General features: G+C 49.2%; 1 protein-coding gene across 10 annotated transcripts in view; it reads left to right on the plus strand.

The window, feature by feature from the left end:
* Positions 1-27631, plus strand: part of GRAMD1B (GRAM domain containing 1B) — an 86262-nt gene that overhangs the window by 32092 nt on the left and 26539 nt on the right. For 6 of the 10 annotated variants that reach the window (XM_068994933.1, XM_068994931.1, XM_068994934.1 and 3 more), the window contains one exon: positions 23219-23429. In XM_068994933.1, coding sequence (XP_068851034.1) covers positions 23219-23429 — 211 coding nt within the window. Of the gene's footprint in view, positions 1-2053; positions 2214-7742; positions 7762-8285; positions 8368-14530; positions 14694-23218; positions 23430-27631 lie in introns of those variants that run through there. The other 4 variants (XM_068994938.1, XM_068994941.1, XM_068994939.1 and 1 more) reach the window with 4 other exon arrangements.

The raw sequence follows: 27631 nt of genomic DNA on the forward strand, positions 1-27631 counted from the left end.
GAGCTCAGCGGGGAGGCTGCTGGAGGATTCGTGGAGACATAAGCAGATTACAGTGCTGGAGGAAGTGCTGGCCGGGCTTCAGTAGGTGACGCTCTTCCCTCTCCGTTCCTCGGGCTCTGGGCAGGGTCCCGGGGGCTCTGGGCAGTCCCGGGCCCCTCTGTTCCGCTGGGATGCCATAAAGATCCCGATCAGTTCCCCTGGCTCTCCTGGGGACACTTGGAAAGTGCTACCCAAGCCCTGCCTCTTCAGCATCCCCCTTCATCTTCCTCCCAATCCCAAAATCAAATATTGTGATTGCTTCCCTTATTTAATTATACAGCATTTTGGATCTCTGCAGCTGTCACTCTGTTCCCCCCCCCCGAGGATATTCACAGGCAGTTTTGTTTATTTGGTTGTGCTGCAATATCCAGGCACAGGAGGGTGAGTTAGGGATGTTATTTCAAGTCCTGGTTTGCCCAAATAATGTGTGTTTGTCCCTGCTGGATTGATTGGAGGAGCACAGATTTAAGGACAGAATGAATGCAGAGTTCTCTGAACTTGCTTGGGGTATTTAATGGGGACTGAACAGCCTTGATATGAAATGGGTGTATGGGTATTTATGTAAAGAAAAAACCTCCAGTGTGTGGGATGCAAACAAATCCTCCAGTCCTTGGTGCAGGAGCAGCGATTCCGGGTGGCACTGCTGGGGTTAACCCAGATTTCCTCCTGGAGCCATGCTCAGAGAGACACATGATTTCTGTCTGTACCAGGGAGGGACAGAAAGCTGTCAGCAGGAGCAGCCTGCTCTGACCCTTAGGAACAGGACTTGCTTGTCCCTGTTTTCAGGCCCCACGTCCATCCCATGCTGTCAGATCCCACCAAATCCCCCCGTGTGTATCATCAGAGAACCCCTGGCCACCTCTGGGCCTGTCCTGGCACAGCCCAGCGTGCTGCTCCCTCACACCATGCCCTGCATTTCTTGCAGCACGCCGCCTCATCCTGCCCAAAATGATCTCATCCCCATCTGGTCGCAGCTCCCGGCGTGGCCCGGGGGCTCTGCAGCACAGCCCAGGCCTGGTGGGCAGCCGGAGTGGCTGGGTGACATCAGAGCGTGGCAGTGGCATGATGCAAGGACCTGCTGCACGTCACACTGCTCCAGCGTCACACTGCTCCAGCGTCACACTGCTCCAGCACGGCGTCCCGGTGGCAGGAGTGATGCTGGATGCTGCAGCCCCCGAGGATGCTGTCAGGACAGATGACAACAGCAGTTTGTCTCGTCGGGGTCTGGTGCCTTGGTTTAATCGGTTGTTTTTGTGGCACGGGGGAATGTTTTAATGCTGTTGCCATCTTTATGTTGCGACCTGGTGTTGTGAGAGAGAGCTTCTGCCTCCAGGTTGACATCGCTGTTGTCTCATAGCTCCTCGGGGACTGGAATCAGCCAGGCCTCGAGCTTTAAATCTCAGAAAGCCCAAAACCACAGCAGGCTTTCCCTCCCCTTCCATCTCGGGCTGTGCTGCTTGCCCTGCTCTTCCTTCTTGGGAGATTTGGGGAGTCCATGATCCAGCAGAGATGGAAACTAATTCAGATCTTTGATGAAAAATGAGAATCTAATACCAGAAGAGCATTGCAGGGACAAAAACAAGCTGGTAGCTGAACTGGATGTCCCATAAATGGGATACTGCATAAAACTCTGCTCGGTCTGATTTTCCTTCCTTTGTGGTTCCTTCCGCATTGCTTGTGCTGCTGTGTTGGTTGGAATAGTTCTGAGCTGCAGAACCTGCGATCTGGAACCTACAGAGAAAAGAAGGGCCAAGGGCTCCACTAAAAATAAACCTGTAATTCATTTTTCTGCTAGTGCCTGTGGGTGAGGGAAAAAAAAAAAAAAACCAACACCTCTCAATGTTCCAACACCCTGCTTATCTGAGGGAAGGATCTATTATGTAGTTGTGGGGGTGGGATGGGAACTAGGTAGGGTTACAGAACAGCAGAGCTAAAATTAGAAGTTGTTTGATGTCAGGGAGCAGCGAAGATTGACTTCAGGCAGTTTCAGTTCTGCGTTCCGGAGGCTGCGGCTGCAGGGGCTCTTTGTACCCCGACCAGGCTGGCGACCCCTGCCCTTCCCCTGGCTCTGGAAATCGATGTCTCAGGGCGTGGAAGAGGGGAGGGAGGGGTTCCTGAGCTGTCACACTCGTCCTACCCAGGCTTTTCGACTTCTTTGAGATGTAAAATAACAGGTTGGTGAGACAGGGACAGGAGGGATGGTTCTGTCCTCACTTCCAGACATCGAGTCTGTGACACACAGAGGTGACAAACGTGGGTGTTTGGGATTCGTGCCTCTTTGGTTACCCAGGGAAATGATGAAGCTGCTTAAATCACTTCCAATTTTGTATTGAAGCTGCGGAGACTTAAAGAACATCTGCGTGCAGTGACAGTGAACTTCGTTCTGTGGCACTGCAAATGATCCCAAATGAAATTGGATTTCCAAATCAATTCTTCCTCATTTTTTGGCGGAGCTTAGGAAAACGGTTCTGTTAAAGTTACATAATTATGCTGCTGTGCCCATTGTGCTGTTCGACCTTCACGTTACAGGTTCAAATGTTGCATTTTCAGTCTTTTCTGTCTTTATTGAGTCTTCTGCGTCTACATCTTCATTTGTGCCTTTTATTTAGGGGGAAGAAATAGATGCTGATAATCCTCTGCTAAAAACCACCATCAGAGATGACCCACATACATATAAATATGGCTCTGGTGTTTGGGAAAGGAGAGGCCTTAGCTCCTTATGAATTCTGCAAATGGATCTGAGGAATCAGAATGTTCCCGTTTGCTGGCGGTGCGGTCGGAAGAGCAAACCTCATTAATAGGTCACTCGTCTTCCCCTGCATCCAGAACGTTCTGAACTGGCCATACATCCTGAACATTTTGTCCATAAAGTACAGCTTTTATCCTTTTTCAGCAGGAAGATGTCGTGCCAGGTGACTGGAAGAACAACTTGGAGCAGCGTTGGCAGGTTTATTTAGTAGATGGTTCTGTGGCACACAGTTACTAAGGGGTTATTAGCAGGTTTTGTGCTAATTTATCTGCCCTTTGTGTTATTTTTTCTGGTCTTTTCCATAATGGGAAGGCCTAGGAAGCAGTGAGGAGCCTAATCCGAGCGAACTAAAGTCAGGGAAAAGCCTTGCATGCAATCCCCTTGGCCATGCTGCACTTGTGGGAACCAGGAGAGCCAAAAATAGAACCAGGATCAGCCCAGCACCAGTTTTTGTCCTGGGCTGCACAGTGCCACGCTGGATTAATACCTGCAGTGGCAACAGGGTGCAAAGTACGGCTTTTATTTTAGTGCAAGTATGAAATTACAGTGGAAGGAGACCATTTGAAATAAAACCAAGTCCTTTTGAAGGCCTTGGTCTGATACTGGGTTTGCTGTGTGATAATAGACTGGCAAAAGCATCCCTTTAATGATTTTGTTTGTTATGTGGTTGGCTTTTGGCATCAATGCTTGATTTAAATTTGGATAAACATCTGTAAATTTATTGTCTAATATATTTGTGCATATTGAAACCTCTCTGAGGACACAGAGGAGTTCTTTGACGTAGGCCATGAAGATGCTGCACTTTGCAGAGTTCGCTGCCAGCCCCCACAATCTCTCCCCCAGATCTCTCCTTGGGCTGCAGATTATTTTGGCTAATTGAATCCTAATCGTTTGTTTTGCTGGGAAATTGTCTTTCCCTCTTATCGGATGGCAGGATCACCTTGCTCTCTGTCTCCAGTCCTTCAGCAGTCTCATAAATGTCAAGTGAAGGGCAAACTGCTTGGAATTGCTCTGGAATTCTGCAGCCTTTGCTCGCTCAGGGCCTTGAGTTGAGGCGAATGAGGCAGCAGTGAGGCTCCTCCAGAGATTCTTTTCCTCACTAAAAAGCCTGGAAAGGGGGAAAAATTCAGTGGAGAAGAGATAAAATGTGGAGCTGAGGCTGCTGGGTGCTGTTTGGCCGCTTCCAAAGGGAAGGAAGGTGCTGGCTGTGGGAGCTGGGAGTCACGAGAGGCCTTGTTTGTGCCTGCATCTGTCACTGACCGCTCGTATCCTGGTGTTGCCTCTGCCCCGCTTTCCCTGCCTGCAAAATGAGACAAACCAGTCTCCCCTTCCTCCTCCCTCTCCCTGGAGCAGAGATTTTCATGGGACAAGTGCTGGAAGGAGGTGTTGGACAGTGTCCCACGCTTTTAGGTGTCTGATTCACCCTGTGTGTGTTGATAGTTGTGTTGGAAGCGCTCACATAGCTGAAATTTCTGCCTGATTTCTGCTCAGCAAGTGGGCAGGGGCAAGGCCTTCGAGAGGCAAACATTGCCATCAAAACCCTTGTGGTGCTTCCTGCCAGAATCAGTGTCCTGGTCCAGGCCTCTTCTTTCTCCAGCTGAAATTCCCTCTGGGAAGCAGATTCCTCTCTATTCTAAACCAGCTCGAGGTATTTCTTTGGTTGATTGAGCTGTGTTTTTGCTTGAACCCTCCCCTGAATGTCTCTGAGTTCAGGCCTGGTTTAGAAAGTGCATCTTGACACCATTATTATTTTAATTGATGCTTATTATGACTGGTAGCTACTAATTTCAGGATTTTGAGCCAGGTTGAAGTAAATTATATGAAGTTGCAATAATATATCCAAGGATAGAATATCCAAGCTCGGGAAATGGAGACACCAAAACCAAAATGCTGCACAGTATTCATTTTCCTTCTGGGTGTCCTTGCAGAGCCACGTGCTGAACACAAGATGCTGGAATATTCCCTGAGCTTCTCCTTTCCTGAAGTTTTCCTTTTGGCCACATTTAGGTCTGTGCTGTTGATTATACTTTGCATTTTCCAGCGGTTTATTCCCCTGGAACCATTTTTCCAGGACAGAATGCTCTCTGTGGTCACAGCCAAGTGACCCGGGGGCAGATGCTCTGCTTTTTTTTCCAACTAAAAAAAGATGCAAAATGCTGCCACTCTCCTTTGACAATGTCACAGCCACTCCATGCATGTGGCAGAGGAGCAGAGAAGGAGGAATTTGTGGATTTTTTGGGGGCAGATACATATATTTGGGGTCTATATTTTGAATGATTTTCAAACCACTTGGAATGCCAGGTTTGGAAGAATGTGGTTTGGACCACAGCTAATTTCAGGCCTTGGAATTGGAAGGGGAAAAATGGAGGAGAAAATGAGTGGAATGAAGGAGACTTCGGGGGAAGAGGAGATGTATTTTGAGGTGTTATTTTGAGGAGTAGCAAAGATTTGGTAACAGAAGAAATGTCCAGATATGCACGTAAAATTAGAACAAATTAGCTGGAGGGGGAACACACGACTTGTTTATCTTCAGTGCAAGAACAGCTCTCTCTAATTAGAGTCATTCCCTTAATGAAATACGGAGCAAATCCAGCTGTGTGTAAATGACAGGAGGAGATGGCAGAAAGCATTTGCAAGGTCTCAGCCCTGGTGCAGTGAGGACACTCGAAGTGCTGTGAATTAAAAGGTTTGCACTGGAGACAGAGGGATTTCGGAGAGCTGCCAGAGAGGCAGAACTGTAATTTTGGTGTATGTCTGACCCCACAGGACCAGAAATAAAGCAGCTCTGGAGATGTGACAGAGGTGCCCTTTGCTCATGATGACATTGGCTTGTGGCTGTGCAGCCCTCAGAGCTGGAATTTGGCTTTTTCAGAGCTGTCAGAGGGATGTGGTGCTGCTGTACTGCCCCTCAACCTGATGCACGTTTTGGGAATGAGGTTTGGGAGGCAAACCCATGCTTAGCTGCAGGCCATGAAAGAAGGATGTGTCTGGAGGCCAGAGCTTAGAGAACCTCAGCAATATTCAGTGGCTGCTCCAGGGCACTAAAGCTGCATCATTGCTTCAAATACCTGCTGTATTATTTTTCCAGCAGGAAGAATGAGTTCCCCATGGATTCTTTTCTGTTTTAAAGGCAGCTGATAGCACAACTGATCTGGGAAATAGAACTGTTTCTAAAATTGTGTTGTTTTACAGTGAAAGAGGCTCTTGAAAACAGAGATTTGCTGTGCTGGGAGATTTTCATGCCCCACCTCCAGTGTGGAGGAAGAGATTCCATCCTAAATAGTCAAGATGGACAAAGGGTTGAAGAAAGGAAGTGGAATTAGCCTTGGTTTGCAGATGAGGCACATGGCAATTAAAGGTGGTTTTCCTTTTAATGTGTTTATTAATAGCTGTGTAGTAATTCCCTACTGGAAGCTTGGCTTAGGAGAGGAAAAAAATTGTTATAGTTGAAACAATTCTCTAAAAGGAGCAAACTCTACTGAAGTAAGAGCCAGGATGAGAAACGCAAACATCCAGCCCCATCCCCTGCACTTCTCACAGGAGACTTGCCCAGAGCCACAAACAGAATCCTTGTAATTGTCCCAAAACAACCTGTGCCTCGCTCGTGTTTGGAGATGCCATAATTATCATGAGGACATCTGTTCTTTCAAGGATCACAGCCCAGATTAAGAACTCGGGATGATTTGGATGTCGCTTTGCAAGGTTTCCCACGTGGAACTGAAAATCACATGGATGTCTGTGTGTGTCTTGGAAGTTTTGGGGATAAAAATCAAGTGAAAATAATCCTTTTAAATTGTGACACTCGAACAGCTGTAACACCAATCATTGCAAACCTTCAGAGTCCTGCATTGCTGCAAACTGGGCTGCTGCCTCTTAAAAAAAAAAAAAAAGAAAATTATGGAAAGCAGAACTAGAGACTGAAAAAAAAAAAAAGTGATATTATTGAGGTGTTGATCCATGCTCCTGCCAGTGGGGTGTCCTGTACAGGGAGTTGGACTCCAATAATCCTTGTGGGTCCCTTGCAACTCAGGATATTCTGTGGTTCTGTGATTCTGTTTTGTCTTTGTTAACAGTTACCTATTGCTGTTTATGAACATGACGAGTGAACGAGTTTATTCCACTTCTGCTCCTGGCTGTGAGGATTTGACTTCAGCCTCATTTATTTCCCAAAAATCCCATTGCTCGTTGTTCAAAAAAACCCTCAAATCTTTTAATACAGCTTCTCTTTCTCTTCAATATTTACATTCTTCAAATATTTGTTGACCGCTCCGCTTTGTTTACCCTTCAAGTTTGTTTTCATAAACGAGCCTCATGAGTGCTGTGATGTTTTTATTGCTTTCCTTTGAACTCATTGCTCTGTAAGAAAATCTTTCTGGTTGTTTGCCACCCTTCTAACGTGTTCCTGGTCGGGATTAGCTGATCATACAGAGCAAATATGTCATCATTCCATGGGGCGGGATTGATCAGCTCCGAGTCACATCAGTCCTCCCTGCTCCTATATCATGGTGCAGGAACATTTTTCATTTGCTCTGTGCTCTTCCCCTGCCCATCTGTGCTGCTTTCTTGCTTTCTAAATTCTTTAAATTGCTGGCCATGGCTTTGTTTCCTCTGTTACACCTGCCTGGAGCAGATACAAACCCGAGGACAGCAGCAGGGTTGTGTTCCTGCTTTTCCCAGAAGGGAATCAGGCACAGCCTCTGTTTATTTTTCCCAAGACAGGTTTTTAAGTGTGTTTGTGTACATTTTCAAGATGTTACCTTCTGCATTGTATAACCTCCGTGCAGGAGATGGCCTTTCCCAGAGCTTGTACGTGGAAATGCCCGAGTGTTGAAGGCAAATACTCCTCCTGTTTCTGCCTGCTGTTCTAGCAGGGAAATCGATGGTTTGTGTTGTCTGGTAAGGTTTAGGAGGATGTGCAGCCCCTCAGAGTGAAGAGTCAGAGCTTTGTGGGAGCAAGGAAGTGGAATTTCGAGGTAATTGGGATGTTTATGTCCACGCTGGCTGCTCTGCTCCTTTGTCGTCACAGAAGTGCTCCCTGGTGGTTTGCACCGCGGGGAGGACGGGGATATTTTAATAAAGCTCTGCTTGGGATGCCAGGGCTGTGCAGCAGCTCAGAATATTTAATAAAGCTCTGCTTGGGATGCCAGGGCTGTGCAGCAGCGCAGAGAAGCTGTACCAGGGCGGCAGAACAGATGGGTAAGAGCAGGAGAAGAGCAGAAATCCTGGAATTTCTCCTCGGTGCCGGCAGCGAGGAGCAGCCAGGGTTAACCGGGTGATGTGGGACATCCTTAAAGCGACAGCGGGAGCTTTTCTCCCCAGTGGGCAGCAGCCAGCTCGGATGCCAGCGCCGGGCAGCGCACTGCAAAGGCGGCTTTGTTCCAGCCATGCCAAGCCGTTATCAGAGCGGGGAATCTTTTTGTCAACTCCTTCGGCGGCCGTGAAATGCCTCGGAGCAGCAGCGAGGTTCCTGCGTGGTTCCATGGTGTGGCCCCCGGCAGAATCGCTGCCGGCTGCGGGGAGCTCGCAGCGGAGCGGGGAAGAGCGGCAGCCGCCTCCCGGGAAGGGCGATGTGCTAACAGGTGGCGATGGGATCCTTTAGCTCCTCGTTTTTCATCTCCCAGGCAGGCGGGGGACTCCTTCCTGTGCACGCAGGTTCCTTTGTGTGTGTGTGTGTGCGCGCTGGGAGGTCAGGCAGTTCCTCAGGAAAAAGGATGCCCTGCCGCAGCTGGGATGGGGATGCAGTGGGATGGGGGAATCTCAGTCGGGGCGGAAGGGATGTGGGGGGAAAAGCTGGGGAAGACTTAAGGTGGAGAAGTATTCTGTCTGCATGGGAGCAGGGGCTGCGCTGAGCGGCTCTGTAGTGGTTTTGGTGAGTTTCGGGGTGAGCCCAGCAGATTTCAGGAATCTGGAAGAAAGGGCCAAGCAAAGTTAGGGAAGTCAGTGGGAGTGGGGATGAATCCAATTGGATTGTGATTGGAAATCGGGGGAGGCACAGGGCAAGTCTGAAGGTAGAGACTGGGGCAGTGCTTTGGAGAAGGCTGCAGGAGGCTGGGTTTGGGATAAATGGATTGGAACAGTTGGGAGGAATGGAGAAGCTGGAATAGCCATAACAGAATAACGCAATGCAGGAGCACACACTGCACCAGCCAGTGCTGGAGAAAGAGACTGGACCCTGGGCCCTTTTAGGACACTTTTCCTTCTCTTTATGAATAAGATCTGAGCCATTCCAGCTCAGGACAGCAGGGAATAGGGAGCGGAGGGGTGGTGGGTGGTGGAGTGGGGCCTGTCTGTACCAGGAGGCCGCTGCAGCAGCCCCTGGCACGGCTCTGCTGCTGCTCATTCTGCTCTCCCCAATGGCAGCTATTGAAGCTTTAGCCAGATGTCAGGGAACTCTCCCTTTGTGCTGAGCCTGCATGGGAACAGCACAACTGAGGGTTGCTGCTCAGTTGCTGGGAGCAGAGAGGGGGTGGCTGTGTCATATTCCCAGCAGCATCCCAAGAACTCCTTTGTTTGTGTTGGGTTTGAGGTGCAATTTTGGTGCTGTTTGTCCCCTGGTGGCTCTCCCTGCAATGTCACTGGAAGTACAGTGGCATGACATTTAACTCTGTCCTGAGGGAAGAAAAGAAGGATAAATAATGGAGGCACTACTGTAATGATTTCACAGGGACCTGTAATTAGCGTGAGCTCCTGTTTCTGTTATTTTTCTTTGTGTGTAGGGCAGCCTTCCCTGGTCAACCTGTTTTGCTTTTCCCTTCATCCTCCCTCAAGCTGGGAGCTGATCCTGCTGGGATGCACTCAGGCTCGTGTCTGCCTGATCTCCCCAGCCCTCAGCACAGTGCTATAACCCAAATAAATGCAGGAATTCCTTTTATTAGTGCTCCATCTCAGAGACATCTGTTGGCGTTATTGATGTGCCTGTTAATCTTCATTTTCAAGTGCACCGACTGCTGGATCCATTATCTGTCAGTGCAGAGCAAGGGCTTCTGGGGTAAGCTATGCACCAGTGCAGGAGAACAGAACATGGAATGGCTCTGCAGGAAAAAAAGAGATGGATTTAGTACCAAGGGGAAGCTGACAGGGAACTTCAGATGTGTGTCTTTGTAATACATGATTAGAAATTCCAGACAGGGGATTCGTGGGTGGGCAGCTCAGCCAGCCTTTCCCACTGCATCACTCCAAACTGGCAGCTTCCAGGTGGGATCTGCTACCTGTCCGTGATGCTGTGTGCTCTCCATTCATCCTGACGTTTATCCTGCAGTGCCTGTCCATGTTGGGATGGGATTCTGTTCGCCTCAACCTACAGGGTAGAACCGGTTCCCCTTGTGCTACTCTTCCTGCTCATTTTCAGAGATCACACTGATTTAAGGAAGGCCAGAACTGTGCTGAACATCCTCATGGATATCACTGTGAAAGTGAGAGCTGTGGTTTCCTCAGGGATTTGGGGCAGTTCATGGCAGTGGCTGATGAGGAAACCGTCTAGACAGATCCTGGCCATGCTACAAATGCCTGTGCTGGCTGATGGAGGCTCCAGCTCCCACTCCAGCACTTGTTGATGCTGAATCTCCCCACAGCCTTTTTCCCTCCCGTCCATCACCGCACCTCTCCTGCTCCTGGCTCTCCACTTGCTGATTGTCTGACCGTGGTGTTGGGGACAACAGGTAGGGCTGTGTTTCCTGGGTGAGGTGGGACCTGCTGCTGGTGAATGTCTTTAATTCTGTGTGGTTCCTTTTGTGCAATTAAGGAGAGCTAATTAGCTGCTTTTAGTGCAGTCTCCTTGCAGAGGTAGCTGACCTCTTGTTAATCCTGGATTAAGTTCTTAGTAAGAACTGGCTCTTTGTGTGTCCCAGTTAAGATGTTGACACTTTGTTCTCTCTCCCCTTGTTCTCCTCCTCCCCCTCTTCCTCCCCATGCCTGTGAGCACATGATTCCGTGCCTCCTCCAGCCCCCACTGCTGTAGAAATCCATGGACTCTATGAAAATGCCATTGTCAGCTCAGAAAGAGTTTTGCTTGGTCTGGTACCTGTCTAGGAGCCCATTTTCCACAAGGGAAAAGGAAAAGTGCTTCTTGTTGCTTAACAGGATGGGAATCCTGTGGGCTTTGAGGAGTAGCACCCATGGGCTGAGCAGGAGTTATCAAACAGGACCAATATCCCAGTCAGAGAACTCACCCTGTCCCGTGCTGTGCAGTCAGGAGTCCATCCCTTCATTCCTGAAGAGGGTGAATAGCAGAAAAGCACCTACAGGTGCAAGGTGTGAGCAAACCCCAAATTAAACATGTGCAAAATACTAATTACTACCCAGTTACCTACTAATGCTAATCCTGCTCGCACATCTTGAGGTTGTAGCACTGAGTTTTCCCTCAGGACACGGTTTCTTGACATTTCTGATGTGTCTTTTTCAAAGACAAGGCTGGAAATACAGTGAACATGTGTCCCCCTGGTTCTGTCCTGAACTCAGCTGACAAGCAGAGATGTTGGGGAATAGCTGCCCTAATGGCTTTCAGTTTTCTAAACAGATCGTATTAAAGTTGGACAAAGAATTATGGGGGGAAAGGAGAAACCCTACGTGTTTTCCAGTCCAGGTGCTCATTGTTGCCTGACATTTTGCAGACAGACTTTTAAAGGCTTCTTTTTGTTCTGCATCGCCGGTGTGGCTTACAGGGAGGGTAGGATTGCTCTGGCTGGCTGGAGAGCTGATCCCACCCCCACCTCATGCTCTGCGGGCCTGGACATTCAGGCCCTGCTCTGTGTCCCACGGATCTGTCGTCAGCCCCGGGCTTTAATTACTCGGACAGTGCCTCATTTCCTCGGGGCTGGGAGATGCAATATGCATGAGAGTGCTTGTGTTACAGGGCAGCAGCACAGCCCTGCAGGCACGGAAGGTGCACTTCGGGCGAGGTGAAGGTGCTGCCTGCCTGGACACTGAAGAGCCTGACAGCCCAAAATTGGAGCATCCTTGGAGGGAGGGATCCCCAGATGTGACCCTGGTCCTCCTGTAGGGCTTGGTAGAGCTGTGGTGTCCAGGCCGAGGTGTGTGACCATGTCACGCTCAGCTTGCAGACCCTCACATTGTCCTCCACACATGAAATAAAGTCCTTATCTCTTGTCTTGAACACCAGGCCCGTGCAAGATAACCCAGCCGACATAAAATGCATTCTTGCAGCTCTTGAGCAAGACAGGATCTTGCAGCTTTATGTCCAGAAGAGCTTCCTTAAAGGCCCTAAAGATCCTCTCTCAGTGCAGTATTATCTAACTTTTATCAACATGACACAAGCTGTCTTCAGTGCCAGGGCTGGTGCTGCAGAAAAGTAACAAGTATTTGCCCTTCCAAGAGTTTGGGGTGAAACTTTGCAGATCTGATGAAGTTTGTGAAGCATTTGAGGTGGTGTGGTTTTCCAAATTCCCCATAACTTTGCCCCTTGCATGCCATGCCAGATAAGCCTAAGAAGCTTTTCTCTAAGTAAGTCTTGAATTTTTACTACTGCTCTTACAGTGCTTTTGGAAGCAGGACTTTTATTTGATTCATCTTCTCTCCTGACAGTCTGAAGGGTGGGTTAGGCTTAACCTCATGTCTATCCTGCCACTCCATGACCTGCTTTGAGCCTTTGTGTGTTCCGGATCTGAAGTAGCCATTATATCGAATTTATCACAGCATTTGGGTCGGTATAACTCTTGTGACTATTGAAAAATAGCAGCTTGCTCAAACTAAATATATCAGAATTTGTAGAGGCTAAGAATTATGGTTTTAACTATTCTCTCACTCTCTCTCTGGAAGAGAAAAAAGCACTGAAATATCCATAGGCTGTAAAACAAAATGGGACCATTCAGATATCTCATTCCAAGTCCTGCTGAATGCAAAGTGTGAGGCTTGAATTGATTCTGGTTCGAGGTACAGAACAGTGCTTGGGAGAACACAAACCCTTGCATAATAATGTTTGCCACAGATGGATAATTGAGCCTTGAATTAGTTACAGTGGTTAGTTTTGTTTGCCTCCCAAAATAGGTTTCTCTTGTCTAGCCAGGATTCGTCCAGCTTCAGCTTTCAGCACTTTCAGCTGATAGCCAGTGGGATCAAACCTGGATTCCAGGTGAGCATCTAAATCTTGGCATTCCTTGGCCTCCAGGCTGTGTTGGAAGGGATTCAGTGCCACTGCCTTTAGTGCTGGTTGCACTTATCTGAGTTTATCCACATGATCCACTCGTTGAACCTGGATACAATCCCAGACATGGTGTTCCGGTGGGAATGACACCACCCTTGGATGTGAGGTTCTGTTACAGTTGGGCACCGGGAATGGGAGGATTTGCCTGTTACATGTCATTTCCTTGAAATAAATTCGTAAATTCTCCAGCTGCCAAACTTTGGGAAGCATTTGAAACAACAAAATTGACATCAGGCTGATGGATGCAATGAATTTATTAGAACAGTGGCACACAAACAGGGAATTCATGTGCTACTAGGGGTATTCTCTGAGTAGTATGAAGGTGGTGGTACTGTTGTAGTGTCCAGACAATGGTGTGTATGCTGGTGGTGTTTTCAGTTTAAAATCCTGTCCAGCCTTTGAATTGCACCGGCCTGAGCCTGCTGGAGCACCTCCTGCTCCCGCTGATTTTGATTGTGGTGAGATGATGGATAATCAGCCTTTTGGGAAGATGCTCTTCTGGGAATTAGCACTGAAAGCTGGGGCTGATTGTAAAGAGAAGGGAAAATGCTCAACCCTGGGTAGGGAAGGGGCAAAATGAAACAAAAGCAGGCAAAGGGCAGAGTGATGAGTATTTAGAGCACTTAAGGAACAGCTCCTTGTGTTATCGGTGGGGAGCAGTGTGTCCCTGAGGGGGTCATTCACGGCATCCAGAATCAAATAGTTCAGTGTAATTCCATGCGTGGACACTTGTGCTCAAATCAGGGGTGTTAGTACAGCTCCAGTTCAGTTCTACACTGTTTCCTTGCACACACAAGGCCTGATTTCATAGACTGGAAGGAAAAGTGAAAGCTAGGTGATGGTTTTGGTCTCCCTTCCTTATCATCCTTCAGCCTGTCTAATTTTTATTGTACTGAGAGGGACTTATTGTCCCCTATTTATGGTATTGAGAGGGATTGAAATCCTTCTCCTTATTCTGGAATAAAGATGTCCAGGAGCAGGTTTGGAGGGATACAGTGTCCCCAAAAGCACACCACGTACTGATGCTGCTGCCTAGCTGTAAACTTTGCTCGATAATGTTTCTTTAAAAACCCCAGGCCTGTTTACACATGGATAAGCACGGCAAAAAAAAAAAAAAAAAAAAAGCAAATTAGCTTCCTAGACGGAGCCAGCTGAATTGAGTTGAGGTCACCTTAACTCCGAATGAGCGTTGTTTAATTCAGTTCAGCTAATCCACGCGGCCGCTTAATTAGGGTTTAATTTTCCTGGCCCTTCTTGCTGGCACGCTTTGAAACTTCCTCCGGGGGCATCGCGTGCGCGCAGGGGAGGGCGAACACAACGTTTCCAACCTGTCGGATGGTACCTCGCAGCGCTCGTCCCGACTCCTCGAGCAGCGCTCGGGCTCCCCTTCCCCGCGGCTTTCCCGGGGGAGATGCGAGCGGGGCGGGCAGCAGGGAGGCGGTGGGTGCATTATGTAAAGCGCTGCGCAGGCGTGTGCGCGGCCGCGCCGGAGCGGCTGCGAGCGCTGCCGGCCCAGCGGCACCGGGGGGGGACGGGCATGGCCGGGGCAGCGCGCTGGGCAGTGCCCGCACGGCGCCGCGGCCGGCCCTGAAAACGCCGGGGAAGGGCCGTGCCATGGTGCAGGAGGTGAGTAGCCTGCCGGCTCGCCGCCCGCCGCGCACGAGTGCATGAATGAATGACCCGCGAGCCATCCCGAATGAATTCCTAGCCGCCCCGCGCCGCTCCACGCTCGCCGATGGCTGCCAGGTTAGTGCCGCGCTGGTCGCCGCGCCGCCGGGGCTGTGCCCGCTCGCTGTCGCGCACGTGTGGCACCCGCGGGGTGGCTGCTCCATCCCGCACACGGGCGCTCTCCGGGCGGATTAAAGCTGGAGTCCATGTTGGTTGCTGCTGCTGCCGCTGCTGCCGGCGCCGCTTTCCCCCTCCGTTCGGGGGACTCGAAAGCAGACGGTGACATCATGGTGCAGAGATGCTTCGTTTCTCTTCCTTTCCACGGGCTGATCCCTTGTTTAATTTAATTTATTTATTTTCCCCCCCCCCCCCCTTGTTCTCCCCCACGCACGTGCCTTGCCTCTCCTGCAGGGCGGAATTGCTAAAACAGCCTTTTCGATTGTTCAAAACAATGGGCAAATCTGATTGGGTTTTTTTTTTGTTTGGGTTCGTTTTTTCTTTATTTTTCTTCCCCCCCCCTCCCCCCCCTCAGCTTTTATTCCCCTCACCCCTCCTCGTTTTCCCTTCACGCCCTGCTGTGTCCCCCATCCCCCATTCCCACGGGGACAGTTATTCCTGCCTTAACATCTGGGTCCAGGGAAAGAGGGAGGCAGGAGGGGGTCGAAGTTGGATGCGTCACGGCGCTGCTGCAGGAATATGGTTGGATTTGTTTGCCCATGTGCTCCCTTGCCTCTGAAAGGGCTCGTGGTTCCTCTCTGCCTTCCTCTCCCGGTGTTTGTGTATTTGCACTGATGGGGAGAGGCAGGATTTGGTTTGTGCCGCTTTTTCAGGCTGTGCTCCAGAGTCTATACAGGTGGCTTTTTTTTTTTTTTTTTTAATATTTTTTGGCAGGGGAGAACAGGAGGAAGTGAGGATTCGTTGCACTGTGTGTGTTCATAGGCAGGGAGAATCTGCTGAAGGCCCTAAAAAATTGCTTTTTCTTAGATTACTGGTGACTGGCATTGTCCTGTGCATCATGGAAACATGCTGGTTCAGAAAAGATAATATATTCCCGTTCCCTTGCTTCATTAAATCACATGCATCTGCAGGAGAAGCTGGGAGATTTAGGATGGAGCTTGTGATTTTGACTCAGTAGGATGGAAACTTCAGGTCAAATCTTAGGGATATATTTTACAGCAGTGCAACAACTTGGAATCCCCAACGTTCTCTTGGAGAAGCCCCCAGCTGCTCGTGGCTCTGACAACCAGCTGGATGAAGCAAGAGAGAATCTGTTAAAAGAGGGGGGACGAGCTTGAGCCAGGTACTCAGGACAAAGGGCAGTTTGTGACTCTTGCACTGAGGGGGTCTGACCCTCTCTGTTTTTAGCTCGGAGCTGGCCAGTGCTGCTGCAGGGATGGAGCAAAGCAGGGGGGATGCACGGAGGATATCAGCCTGAGGGGCGTGAAATTGTTGCGTTGTTATTTTCAGAAAGGTAAAGGGAGGAAACCTCAAGGGCTGAACAAAGGAAATCGCTTTGATCCCAGCTTTGAAGATCACAACATCTTCCATTAACTTGTGAAGGCTGCTGCTGACAAGCCGTGGGAGTGAGTGGGAAGATGCAGAGCTCCAGCTTTGTCTCCTGCTCCTGAGATGAACAATATCCCTGCCTGCCCCCGCGCCGGCGCTGCGAGGTGTGCTCGGAGCCCTCCCCAGGCACGCTTTCATCTGGGGTTTGTGAAACCCCTGCCACGGGGCTGGGTGTGCTCAGGGGGACAGCACTGTGCCAGGGATAAAGGCCATAAAGCCTTGCTGGAGTTACAGCCGGAGATGGGCAGCAGGGAAAAAGTGCCTGAGCTCTTCTGGAGGGAATCTGGGAGTTGTATCACACCTACATCCCCACCCAAAAATGGGCCTGGGTGTTTATCACCAGCTCTATTGCTTTATCTCCCTCTCCCTTGAAATAAAGAACATAATGACAGCAACATTGCATCCCCAAACCACTGAAAGGTTCTGATGTTAGCTTGGAAACGACGAGGATGAAAATAAACTGGCTCAGATTTATTTTAATTTTTATTTTTATCCTTCGAGCCGTCAGGTTTTCAAAACTTCTCTCACATCAAAGGTGGTTCAACAGTGTCTGTTGTTGTTACGTTTATTTTTTAAACAAGGCTTGTGAGCTCTGTTCCGCCCCAAGTTCCAGGCTCAGAGATGTTGATGGAAGCATCAGATATTGCAGCTCTTGCTGTTAATTACAAGAGCTGTTGACTTGGTGGTGGGGAGGGGAGGAAAACAAAGCCTGGATCTGCTCCTCCTTGGGAAGTACAGCTGTAGAGTGGGTGACCTGCAGGTAACTGTGGTGGGGCTGTGTCTGTCACCTCCAGAGGGATGCAAAATTCTGACTTTGTGCTACTTCCCCTTTCTTGCTTCCCAGATTTCTTTGTATTTCCCATCATACTTCATTTTATGTGGCTTGCCTTCCTTTGGAGCAGATGGAATGATAGTAATTTGTGGCTGAGGGAGGGGTTTAGGGTGTGATTTATAACCCGTGGTGGTTCTCTGCACATTGATGATCCTTTCCAAGTCGTGACTGGTGCATTATTGGACTTTATTACTAAGATCTGCCTTGTTTAATTTCAGAAACATTTTCCAACTTTTTCTTGGGATTTTTAAAGTCACTCCAAGCAAGAAGGGAGAGGTTGCTTCAAAGCCAGCCCAGGGGGAGCTTCTGTGAGAGATGAGGCCGTTTGTCCATGGGTCTGTCTCCAGTGGTAACCAGGATCGGGTGACCCACGGGGACAATGGCATGGTTAATAATGCATCTACCCAACCTCGCACTGCTGGCTGTGGGCAGAAGGCAAATTCCTTCCTGATGCTTGCAGTGATTTGCTAATCCTCTGAGGCATAATAATTGCATTAATTTTATTTCATGAATATGCAAACATGTGATTGGATGTCATGGGAGGACAGCATTCTGCAAAATATCAAAATAGACTGAGTAAATCTTAAACAAGGCTGGACTTTTCTGCTAAAAAACATGCAGAAGGCAGACTATTTTTATGATTCTTTTCAAAGCACTTGTCATGAAACACTCCTTGGTTTCTGCACAGCCCTGCAGGTGTCGTTGCTTTTTTGACTTATTGCTTTCTCTTTTGTCTCTCTTTCTGGGAGATGTAATAGAAATACAACATTCTGTTATTGCTTGTTGAGCAATGGCAGGCCCGGGGAATTGCTCCAGGATCCATGGAGGTTTTCATTCTTGGATTATCAATTTGACGGGAGTGTAGGTTGGTGATCAAAAGTTGTTACCATCTGCTTGCTGTTTGGGAGACTGCATAATGAGCTTCTGAATCTCCTCTTTTTCCACTGATGTCAGACAGTATGGCAGAAAAGTATCTTTGTAGGCGTCTAATTAACCCCTCTAATAGCTGTTTCTGAGGAGAATTAACTCTTTTTAGTGCTACAGCCAGGCCTGAGGTGCCTTCTTGACCTTTCTGCTCTTTTCCAGGCTATCAGCACAGTTCTGTGTTGCACTCAAGGATCTCCTTGTCTAGGAAAGTGTAGGCACGGGCTTGACTTTGCACAGCCCATAGATTCCAGACAGAGAGAGTTAAATGTGTGCTTCAGTATGTGCATCTTTGCTGGTTTGGGGACATATTGCTCAGCACTTTCAGAATTAAGCTCAAATTGCAGAACAAACCCCAATTTTGGGCCTGGTAGAGCTCGTTATCAGGTTGGTGCTGCAGGGAGGTGTGAGTAATTGCCGGATGACTCTTGGAAACCAAATTCTTCTGAGAACTGGGGAAGACTTGGAGGCCTTTAGGCTTTCCAAATCAGGACTTCCTTGGGGAAGTCGGAAGGGTTGAGAAATGCAGTTCAGGGAATGGTGTCACGGGTGTTTTTCTGCCCCCTGAGAAGCTGGTGGTGAGCACAGCGAAGGTGGGGAGTACCTGAAGCTGCTGCTTGTTTAGCTGAGCTGCTCTAGTTGCAAAATTCTTTGGTCCTCTTCCTACTTCTGGCTGAATTCTAATCCACATCCTGCAAGTGGCAGACTCAAAGGGATTTGCTGCGTTAATCTGTGTCACAGGTGCTGTGTCAACGCCCTTCTGGAGGTGGCTGCTGGCTCCTGGGGCACCTGTGATTTGGGAAAGAACTGCTGCAGCTTACTTGTGTTAATGCCAGGGATGTCTGTGCTGCAGTGGCAGCAGGGTGGCGATTTCAGATCCGGTGGGATGGACAGACTTTTGTGTCACTTCAGGACTGCTTGGGTGTCATTCATGCAGAATTCATTTAACGGACTGCAGCAAAGTCAGGTTTCTTGTTGAGTCCTCTGTGAAAGCATTGCAGAGAGGTCCTGTGTAGTTTTAGGAACACCAAGCTTAACTTGTAGAATCCCTTTCCCAAAAGTGACTGCTTGGTCAAGTCCTGTTCATCAGCTGGTGCAGATCTCTACAGGAAGCACTCTGTTTGAGGAGGAAATTTGGCCTTTCTGTGTCTTGCCTTGTGTCCCAGGGGCTTGTCCGTGCATTTGCCACCAGCTGAAGGAAAGCTCGTAGAATCCCAGAATGGTTTGGGTTGGAAACGCCCTTAAACATCAACTGTCCCATGGACAGGGACCCCTTCCATTATCCCAGGGTGCTCCAAGCCCCATCCTTGGACACTTGCAGGGGTGGGGCAGCCAAAGCCTCTCTTGGCACCCTGTGCCAGCGCCTCCCCACCCTCACAGGGAACAATCCCTTCCATATATCCAACCTAAATTTCCCCTATTTCAGTTTGAACCTATTATTCCTTGTCCTATCACTACAATTTCTGCTAAAAAGACCCTGTCCAGCTTCAAGATACTGGCAGCCCATAGATTCTTTACTACACTGCTGTGGATATTGATGCTTTTCCTCCACGTCTGAGCAGAGCTTGGCCCCTTCCCAACCACACCACGCTTGCTGATGGTATTTTTCCAGCCATAGGACGAGGTTTTTCCTTTAGGGACAGCAAGGGCATAAACCAAGGAGACACACACAGCCTTCTGTGCTTTCAAATGCTCCCTGCAAGGTTTTCACCTCGGAGCAAAGGGGCTGCTGCTAGGTGGGCTTGTTTGTGTTCTGTCCCTCACTTAATCTGTCTCATCTACTGAAGGCCACTCTGCAGGGGGATGTGAGGCCCTGAATGTGCTCTGGGCAATTAGGTCTCTAAAGCATTATTTATTACAATTATTTTTTTTCAAAGTGGGTCAAGCCGTTTTGGCATTTCAGGCGTTGATTCCTGGTTCAATTGCAGGCCTTGGTCGCCATGGCAACTGCAGAAAGCGTTCGTCATGGCTGTGCCTTGGGCTGGATTCAAGCTCCAGGGAATGAGCAGGAGCAGGGAGAGTTTTGAGGGGCTCGGGGCAGGGGCAGCCCTGTGCTTGCTGTCCCCATCCTCGCTGTCATAGAGTTGAATTAACAGACTCTTCATTTTCTCTGCCTGTGGAGTCCTTCATGTGAGAAAAATTCAGCTTTTCCCAGTCATCAGAGAGTAGGAGGGGAATTCAGCCCTCCTGGGTTTGGTATTTGTGCCACTGACTTCAGGGAGAGCCAAAGAAGGAGCCCTGGATGTTGCTTTCCCCCCGTCCCTGCGAAGGTGACAGTCCACACACACCTAACACGATATATGTGGATGGATTTAGTTTTTCAAACTAAAAAAAATGAGCTTAGAAGACAGAATCTGCCCGAGGTTGTGCTTGGCAGAGCTGGCACCAAAAAGTGTGGCTATGGCAGCGTGAGCTGAGCCTGGGCAAACATAAAATTGCCAGCTCTGAGCAAGTCAGTGCTGATGCTGCTCCTGTGCAGCTGCAGCGCTGGGGCTGTGACCGAGAAACCCACCTTGAGGAGCTTTGTAAGACCATGAAAAGACTAAAATAGCACCAAACTTTCAAGCATTTTCATCCTGAGTTTCACCTGCAGGTGATGGCAGCTGTACCCTGGCTTTGAGCTGCTCGTTCTGTGCTTTAATTGAGCAGCAGCAAATTCTCACAACTGCAGACTGAAAGCAAACAGAGCCTGGGCTGAATTTGACTTGGCCTTTACTGAGCTGCTCTAAGCTCAGAGTGAAACTGTGAACTGGCACGAACCGAAAATGAGACTGAGGTTGTGTGTGGTAAACTCAGGTTTTGTAGAGCTGTAGAGGAAAAATTAGTCCATCTGTTCAAAGAAATTTAGCCCAGTGATGTGCTAGTCAGGGACAGTGGCTTCAAATTCTTGCCTTGTGTTTTTGGGGACCTCTCACATAAACCAGCTTATGTTGCCTCAAGCACGCTGTGGGCAAGCAGGACAGCCTCAGAATTTAGAGGTTTTAACTAGAACTCTGCGTTTTCTAGAGGCTGTAAAAATGGCAATTCAGAACCAATTTCCATCTCTGGGACTGCTGATGATGATCTTGGAGTCACTAATGTAGCTCTGCTGGGCTGCTAAACATTGAGTTCAGCAGGAAAAGGAGCAACAGGAGCACAGACAAGGTGAAACACCCATTTTAACTGGATCTGCTGAAAGTCTGTGAAGGAGCCTGATGCTCTTTAACATTTCAATACACTAAGAAATCCCTGATGATTTTACTTCATGATATACCTAAACTGCTGCAGGCAGTGCTGCTGGGAGAATGGTCCAGATCATTTTTTGATTTGTTTTCTGCATCAGTTATTATTTGGAAGGATTAAATCTTGAATTTTGCTACAGTTATTACTGCACTGGTTTAGCATTCAGTATTCCTGTGCCTTGTCCAGGGAAAGGGAGGGCACAGGACAAGATGCTGGGACAACGTGGCACTTGGGGGATGTGCCATTGCTCCTTGTGAAGAACCCCAGCCAAGGGGGAATTGCTCTGCCTGTCTTCCCTGGAGCTGCCTTGGGGTTTAGGTGTTACTTGAACAGGTTTTATTGTTCTCTATCTATATTTCTCATCCTATTGAGTAGAAATAGGTAACAGAGCAGAGTTTAATTTAATCCAGCTTCCTGCCTGCAGAGCATTTTGCAAACCCATTTTCCCAAGGCTGTTCATTATCTGTATGAACTTGCACACTTTATATTGGGGACAGCATCTTCTCAGGGGCTCCTGTGAAGCTCCGTGCTGCTGTTCCTGCCCCGTGCCAGCTCCTAGGAAATCTGATTCTGGCCCTGTTTGCATAAGCAGCTTGGCTGTGACTGTTTAGGGAAAGTTTCATCATTTGTGCATTGACACAAGCAGTGAGCAAATAAAGGGTAATTTACGAGGCCAATTCATCCAAGATCAAACCAACCCAAACCTGATAACTGCTGGAGGAGGGTGTTACGTTGTCTGCTCGTATCTAACTTAATGCTTGTAAAATGGTTTTGGCATCTTCAGAGGTAAGAAGAGATGGATATGATTTCTATCTGGGAATTAATGAAACCTTAGGCATGTGTTCAACTCTTGTAGCTTTTCAGGGAGGAAACGATCCATTTGGAGTACCTTGCTGTGCGTCATTGTGATTGCTGGATAGTTTGGCTTAAATTCTAGCCCTTAAGAGTCTGATTGTACCAACTTCTTTAATTCAGTCCCTTGCAGTTGTAATTCCTCCATCCTTTTCCTGTTGCCTCTGCTGTCAGATGTGGCCTGTTTGGCGTTGCTCAGGAGATACCAGGGTACTGAAGAAGTTAGCACAGATCCAATCCTTGGAGCAGCCCAGGCTCCTCTGTAACCTGCTGACTTGAGCAGGACCAGCTGGAAAAGCCTTGAGGATGTCTGGACTGCTCAGAAATAGATTTGACTCCTGAAGGAAATGAGTGACGGAGGGAAAAATGGGTGTAGCATGTGGTATTTTGAAGAGTCTGTTAGGAAGGAGAGGCATCAAAAGAGAAGGAGCAGTGAGGAAATCTGAGTTTTCCTGTTCTGTATTAATAATTACGTTACTGGCTTGCTGATTGAGGTGCTGGGACATTTGCTGAGGAAAGAGGATGAGAAGTTCCATTCCCCTCATAATTTCTATAAAACTCTGAAAGGCCTTGCTTTTCCCTTTGTGAAAGAGGAACTTAATTTTTTTTTTTTAATCACAAAGGCTTTTAGGTCATAGCAAACGTTTTTCATGCCCAGCTCTAACTGGTGTGGGAAAGGATGGTTCTGTACAGGAAATGCTGCGTTGAATGTCATCATGACTGCCCTCCCAGAGCACCCACGTTTCTGATGCTCTTTGATGGGGTGTTTTCTGAAAGGTCTGACCACATTTTCGTGCATCGTGTTGAGAAGAGCTGCACTAATGAAGGAGGGGCAGAGTGAGGCTGTACTGAGAACTCGCTGCCACCTCCCTCATTCTTGAGCCCACGTTTAGTTTTTCCAAGCTCAGATCATCATTTGAAACTCTGGGAGCCCACAGGAGTCAACGGGTTTGTTCTCGTGGGCATTGCTCTGTGGTCTGAGGGATTGAAGGGTGGGTGGAGAGAGGCACTGCCAGCAGTTCCTCTGCCTCTGGTAAATGAGAACTGCCCGAATTCACTGGGGGCAGTGGGTGTGTGTGTTCAGGAAGCAGCTCTGCCTGCTGTGCCGTGGGGAGGTCTGTGGGTGCCGCACAGCTCGGGGTGCAGCTGCTTTCAGTCTGAAGATGGCTAACCCTGCTGTTCTTTCCCCTTCCTTTCCCCCCTGCAGTACTGCCAGTAACTCCAACCGCAGCACGCCTGCCTGCTCCCCGATCCTGCGCAAACGCTCCCGCTCGCCCACGCCGCAGGACGCCCCGGGGGACGCCATGGTGGAGAAGGGCTCCGACCACTCCTCAGACAAATCCCCGTCCACGCCGGAGCAGGGTGTCCAGCGGAGCTGCTCCTCCCAGTCAGGCCGCAGTGGGGCCAAGAACTCCAAGGTGAGGAGCGAGCAGAGGGCTCTGGCCGTGGTGTCCCCGGTGCTGGGCGTGCACTGCACTGGCTTTGTCCTCTGCCTTTTATTTCTCTGTCTGACTTCCCTCCCTCATATTTCTCCCCCATCATATTTCTGAAGGTTCTCCTAACTCGGAGTCCTTTGCCTGGGTCAGACTCCAGCCCAGCCCTGAGTCAACTCATTGATTACAACTTGCTGTAGTCAAGGTCCTGTTCCTTGGGAGGCTCCGTGGTTTTGAGAAAGACCTTGAAAATCAGCTGTTGCAGTTACTTTTGATCACCTGGGTCATGAAGGGGCGTGGAACAAATAACATTTCCCCTGTGAAGGGCCTGTGCATTTCCCCAGTCCTGCCCAAGCCCTCTGAGATGAGGTTCAGGTTGCACAGAATCAGTTTTCCAGCCCTCTGCCCATTCCTTCCATGGCTGCAATGTTATGACTGGCTTGCCCAGGATAGCTGATATTTTCCCCAGGAAGATTTTGTATCTTTGGACCATATTAGAAACAGCCTTGTCTTTGCTGTGCAGGGGAAAAGGGTTTCAGGTTTGGCTCTAGGTTTATGTGTGAGCGGTGGGACCTGGTAAAACACACACAGGAGCCTGGGGAACCAAACAGACCTTTGATTATAACCCTGGTATATCAGTGTTGTGTTATAAATCAGCTGTCAGGAGCACTTGTTTTCACCCAGACTTTTGAAGTGAGATGTTTCAGCCTGAGTAATTTCACAGGCATAACTCTGATGGCTTGTATAAAATGAACTGTTAGATCTTTGCCTGATTTATTGCTGGACTTTGTCACACACAAGGATTCTTCATCCCCTCCCCTTTGTGGTCGCTCAGCAGAGGGAACAGGACTCAGTGGCCCACATTCTGATCTCTCATCACCACCACGGGGGGAGTCTGTGAGTTCCAAAGAGGGGGGAAAAGGGTTTTTCAAGCTTGAATCACTGACGTTCTGAGGTTGCCCTTGAGGTCAGCCTGGCTTCCTGTGCACACAGTGACCTACAAACCCTGTCCCAGGGCTGGGTGGCACCCTCAGGACGGGGTTGCCAGCACTGTGTTCCCAAAGGGAAGCTCCCAGTGGGATGGAGGCAGGCAGGATGCAGGGCATGCTGTGCTCGTAGCCACACTGGGGATGCTCGCAGGGAAATGGGCTCCTTGGGAAGAGGGAATCACAGAGAGGAGTAGCATCGCCCTGGCCCTCAAAATGCGGGGAATTAGGGTCATGGGAGTGAGATTTTTACCAACAGTGACTACTAAAGCTTAACTTTAATTCCTGGTGCTTCCACGAGGAAGGGGGGGTACAATGCTCTCTGTGTGGGTTTTCCTTCTCTTGATCTGCCAGGTAATTTTTCTTCTTTCCCTAATTTCTCTCTTTTCATTCCTGCATGCTTTCTCTCCGATTAAGTCACACAAGCGCCTCTCCAAAGTAAGCCTTCTTTTTTCTCTCCTGTCCCCCACTGTAGAGCTGTCTCATCACTCAGGAACCCTCCCCGTGGTGCTGAGTGCTGACCCCAGTCAGGCATTCTCCTGCTGTGGCTGCGAGAATGTCAGCAAGAGCTCAGCCCCGTGCCTGTAGCTGGAAGCTGGTTTCACTGACATCACTGGGATCTTGCTAATATTTGCTCACACAGAGTGAGAACTGGCCTGCTCATCACACTCCTTCAGCTGCTTCCAAGTCATTTTAGCCTTTAAGTTCTGCTTTCCCCTCTCCCTTGAAGTGAGCTGCTATCTTTGCCAGGGAGAAATCCACTGAACAGAACCACGATCCCTTCTCCTTCCTCTCTTCTTCCTCCATGATTTCAGAAACAAGAGTTGTTCTCCATGACTTCTTCCCTGCTTTTCATGATTTTTGTGGCCAGTGGTCTCAGATTACTGCCCTTGCACGCTCTCCTGTGTGATGGAAATATTAAAGATCGGTGATTTCAAATGAACATGAACCCAGCTTGAACCTGGTAGATCAGACCTGTCCCAAATGAATTGTGAGAATTCATGGGCTCGCTCTGAGAGGTGATAAGTGGAAGATCCCTCTGTGGGTGCTTGGATTGGAGATAAGATCATTTGGGATTTGATCTCAACCTCTGTGCTACCCCCAGAAGAGTGGAGAAATCAGAAACGCAGGTGGGGTGTTGTTGGGAGAAAGTGCCAGGCTGTTGGCATTTCCACTTTATAAAAGCAGAATGGCTTGGATGGCTTCACAATCCACAAAATCCTTGTCTTGGCCTTTCCCCAGTCAATGCCTTAGGTTTCCTTGCAGGCAAGTTCTCAGAGAGCAGTGCTGGCTCACTGTCTCCCCTTGGTCGTGGTCCTTGTGACCAGCCCGACCTCGCATGATTTGCTGGTGTCTGCTGGAAGCTTCTCTATGTCTTTTTTTTAGACAGATTGTCTTGTGCTTGGTATCTGTAGCTGGGATAACTGCAGAGGAGCACTGTGGGACTAAAGTCTCAGGTGAGGTGTGAAAGAAGTGCTGTGGAAGGTCTGGAGTAGCCTGACAGGATTGCTGGTGAGTAGAGGTGTGTGGGCCAGGCCAGGCTGTGGTAAGCTGGAGGTGCAGAGGGTTTTAGGAGAGGGATTGGTGGGAAGAAGCCTGGAACAGAGTGGTGTCTGTGTAAAATGTCTGTGCAGAGGTGCTGTGAGGTGCCTGCAGCCAGGCCCTGCTTCTCTGAGAGGGAGAAATCCCAACCCCACAGGAGGGAAGCGGAGCCCAGATGAGTTCAGAGGGAAGGGGATCCCCCAGCAGCCTGTCAGAGCCTCCTGCCCTGCTCACACACACACACTCAGAATATTCTGACTTGGACCCACGAGGATCATCGAGTGTGCAGCCTGGAGCTCTGTTCTGGGCTCCACAAGCTGCTTCCTGTGGCACAAACGAAGAATTTCAGGCATTAAACCCCCTGCTTCTCCCCACACAGATGATTCCGTTGAGTGCTCGTACAGGCAGAGGTTAGGAACAAAGAACTCGAGGGCAAAGATTTTAAACTCTCCTTTCTCAGCCTCTTCTCCTCTCCCCACCCATCTCCTGCAGGAAGAATGGTTTGATTCCCCAACCTGTCTGGCTAATGAGGTGGAACAGCTTGAGCCCATGAGTTTGCTGCTGTGTTGGTACAATTGCTGACAGATCTGCTTGAGTCCCCTGCCCTCTTTTGTCTGTCGTGTTCTGTGGTGCTGCAGCGCTGCCGTCAGAGGGAGCGCTTCACCAGGAGTTTTTAAGCACTGGAATTGCATCCCGAGGGAATCATTCCCAGAGCTTGCTTTGCCACCCTGACCCCACCAGTGTGCCATGGACCAAAGGCTGACTCAGCCTTAGGCTTTTGCTGCTTCTGGGACAGCTTTCCAAACTCAGGGAAAACCCATCTTTTTGCTAGTAGCCAGGGATGAAATATGTCTTTTTTAACTATTTTGCTTCTGCCCAAGGATCAAAGTGATTTCCTGAAGGTTCTTCCCAATGCCTGTAGCTAATGGTGAATGCTGAGGATTAATATTAAGTTAGGGGGAAAACATACATTTTGGTGTAGGTCCTGGGGGTTGTAGAACAGTTTAGGTCAGGAGGGATCTCAGGAGGTCTCTCACTCAAGCCCCTGCTCAAAGCAGGGTTAAGTCAGCTTGGTCTAAACCCTCGTCCAGCCACGTTTTGCAGCCCTCCAAGGCTGGGGATCCCACAGCCTCGTCAGGCCCCTGCTCCAGTGCTTAACCACTCTTGTGAACAGGCTTTTCCCTCCTCTCCACATAGACTTTCCCTTACTGCAGCTTACGACTGTTGCCCCTTGTCCTTCCAGTGTGCCACGATGAGAAGAGTTTGGCTGTGTCTTCTCATCCACCCCTCCCACTGGGTGGCACAAACCCCCTGTAGGTAGTAGGTAATGAAATTCTGATCATTTTGGGCTGGGGTGAGGGTTTGGGGAATAAATTCCATCCTTTTCCTTGAGTTATGGCCGTTTAGAAGCCGGGTGGGCAGCGCAGCTTTTGGAAGTGCGCAGAGCAGGAGAGAGGGCTCTGGGATCTGCTCCGAGCTCTGCCCTCAGCCCCGTTCTGTGCCTCTGCTTCCCCAGGTGTAAAAGGGATTTGGGGATACTCCTAGAGCTCTGTGGCATGTCACTTGGGAGCAACAAGGAGTGAGTTGTGATGCTGAGAGGTAGAAACTCCTTTTGGGTGGAGTTACCAGGGTGAAGTTGTACGTGTGACCCGTGTGCGC

The sequence above is a fragment of the Aphelocoma coerulescens genome, chromosome 24, assembly GCF_041296385.1.
Source record: "Aphelocoma coerulescens isolate FSJ_1873_10779 chromosome 24, UR_Acoe_1.0, whole genome shotgun sequence".
Taxonomy (NCBI): Eukaryota; Metazoa; Chordata; class Aves; order Passeriformes; family Corvidae; genus Aphelocoma; species Aphelocoma coerulescens.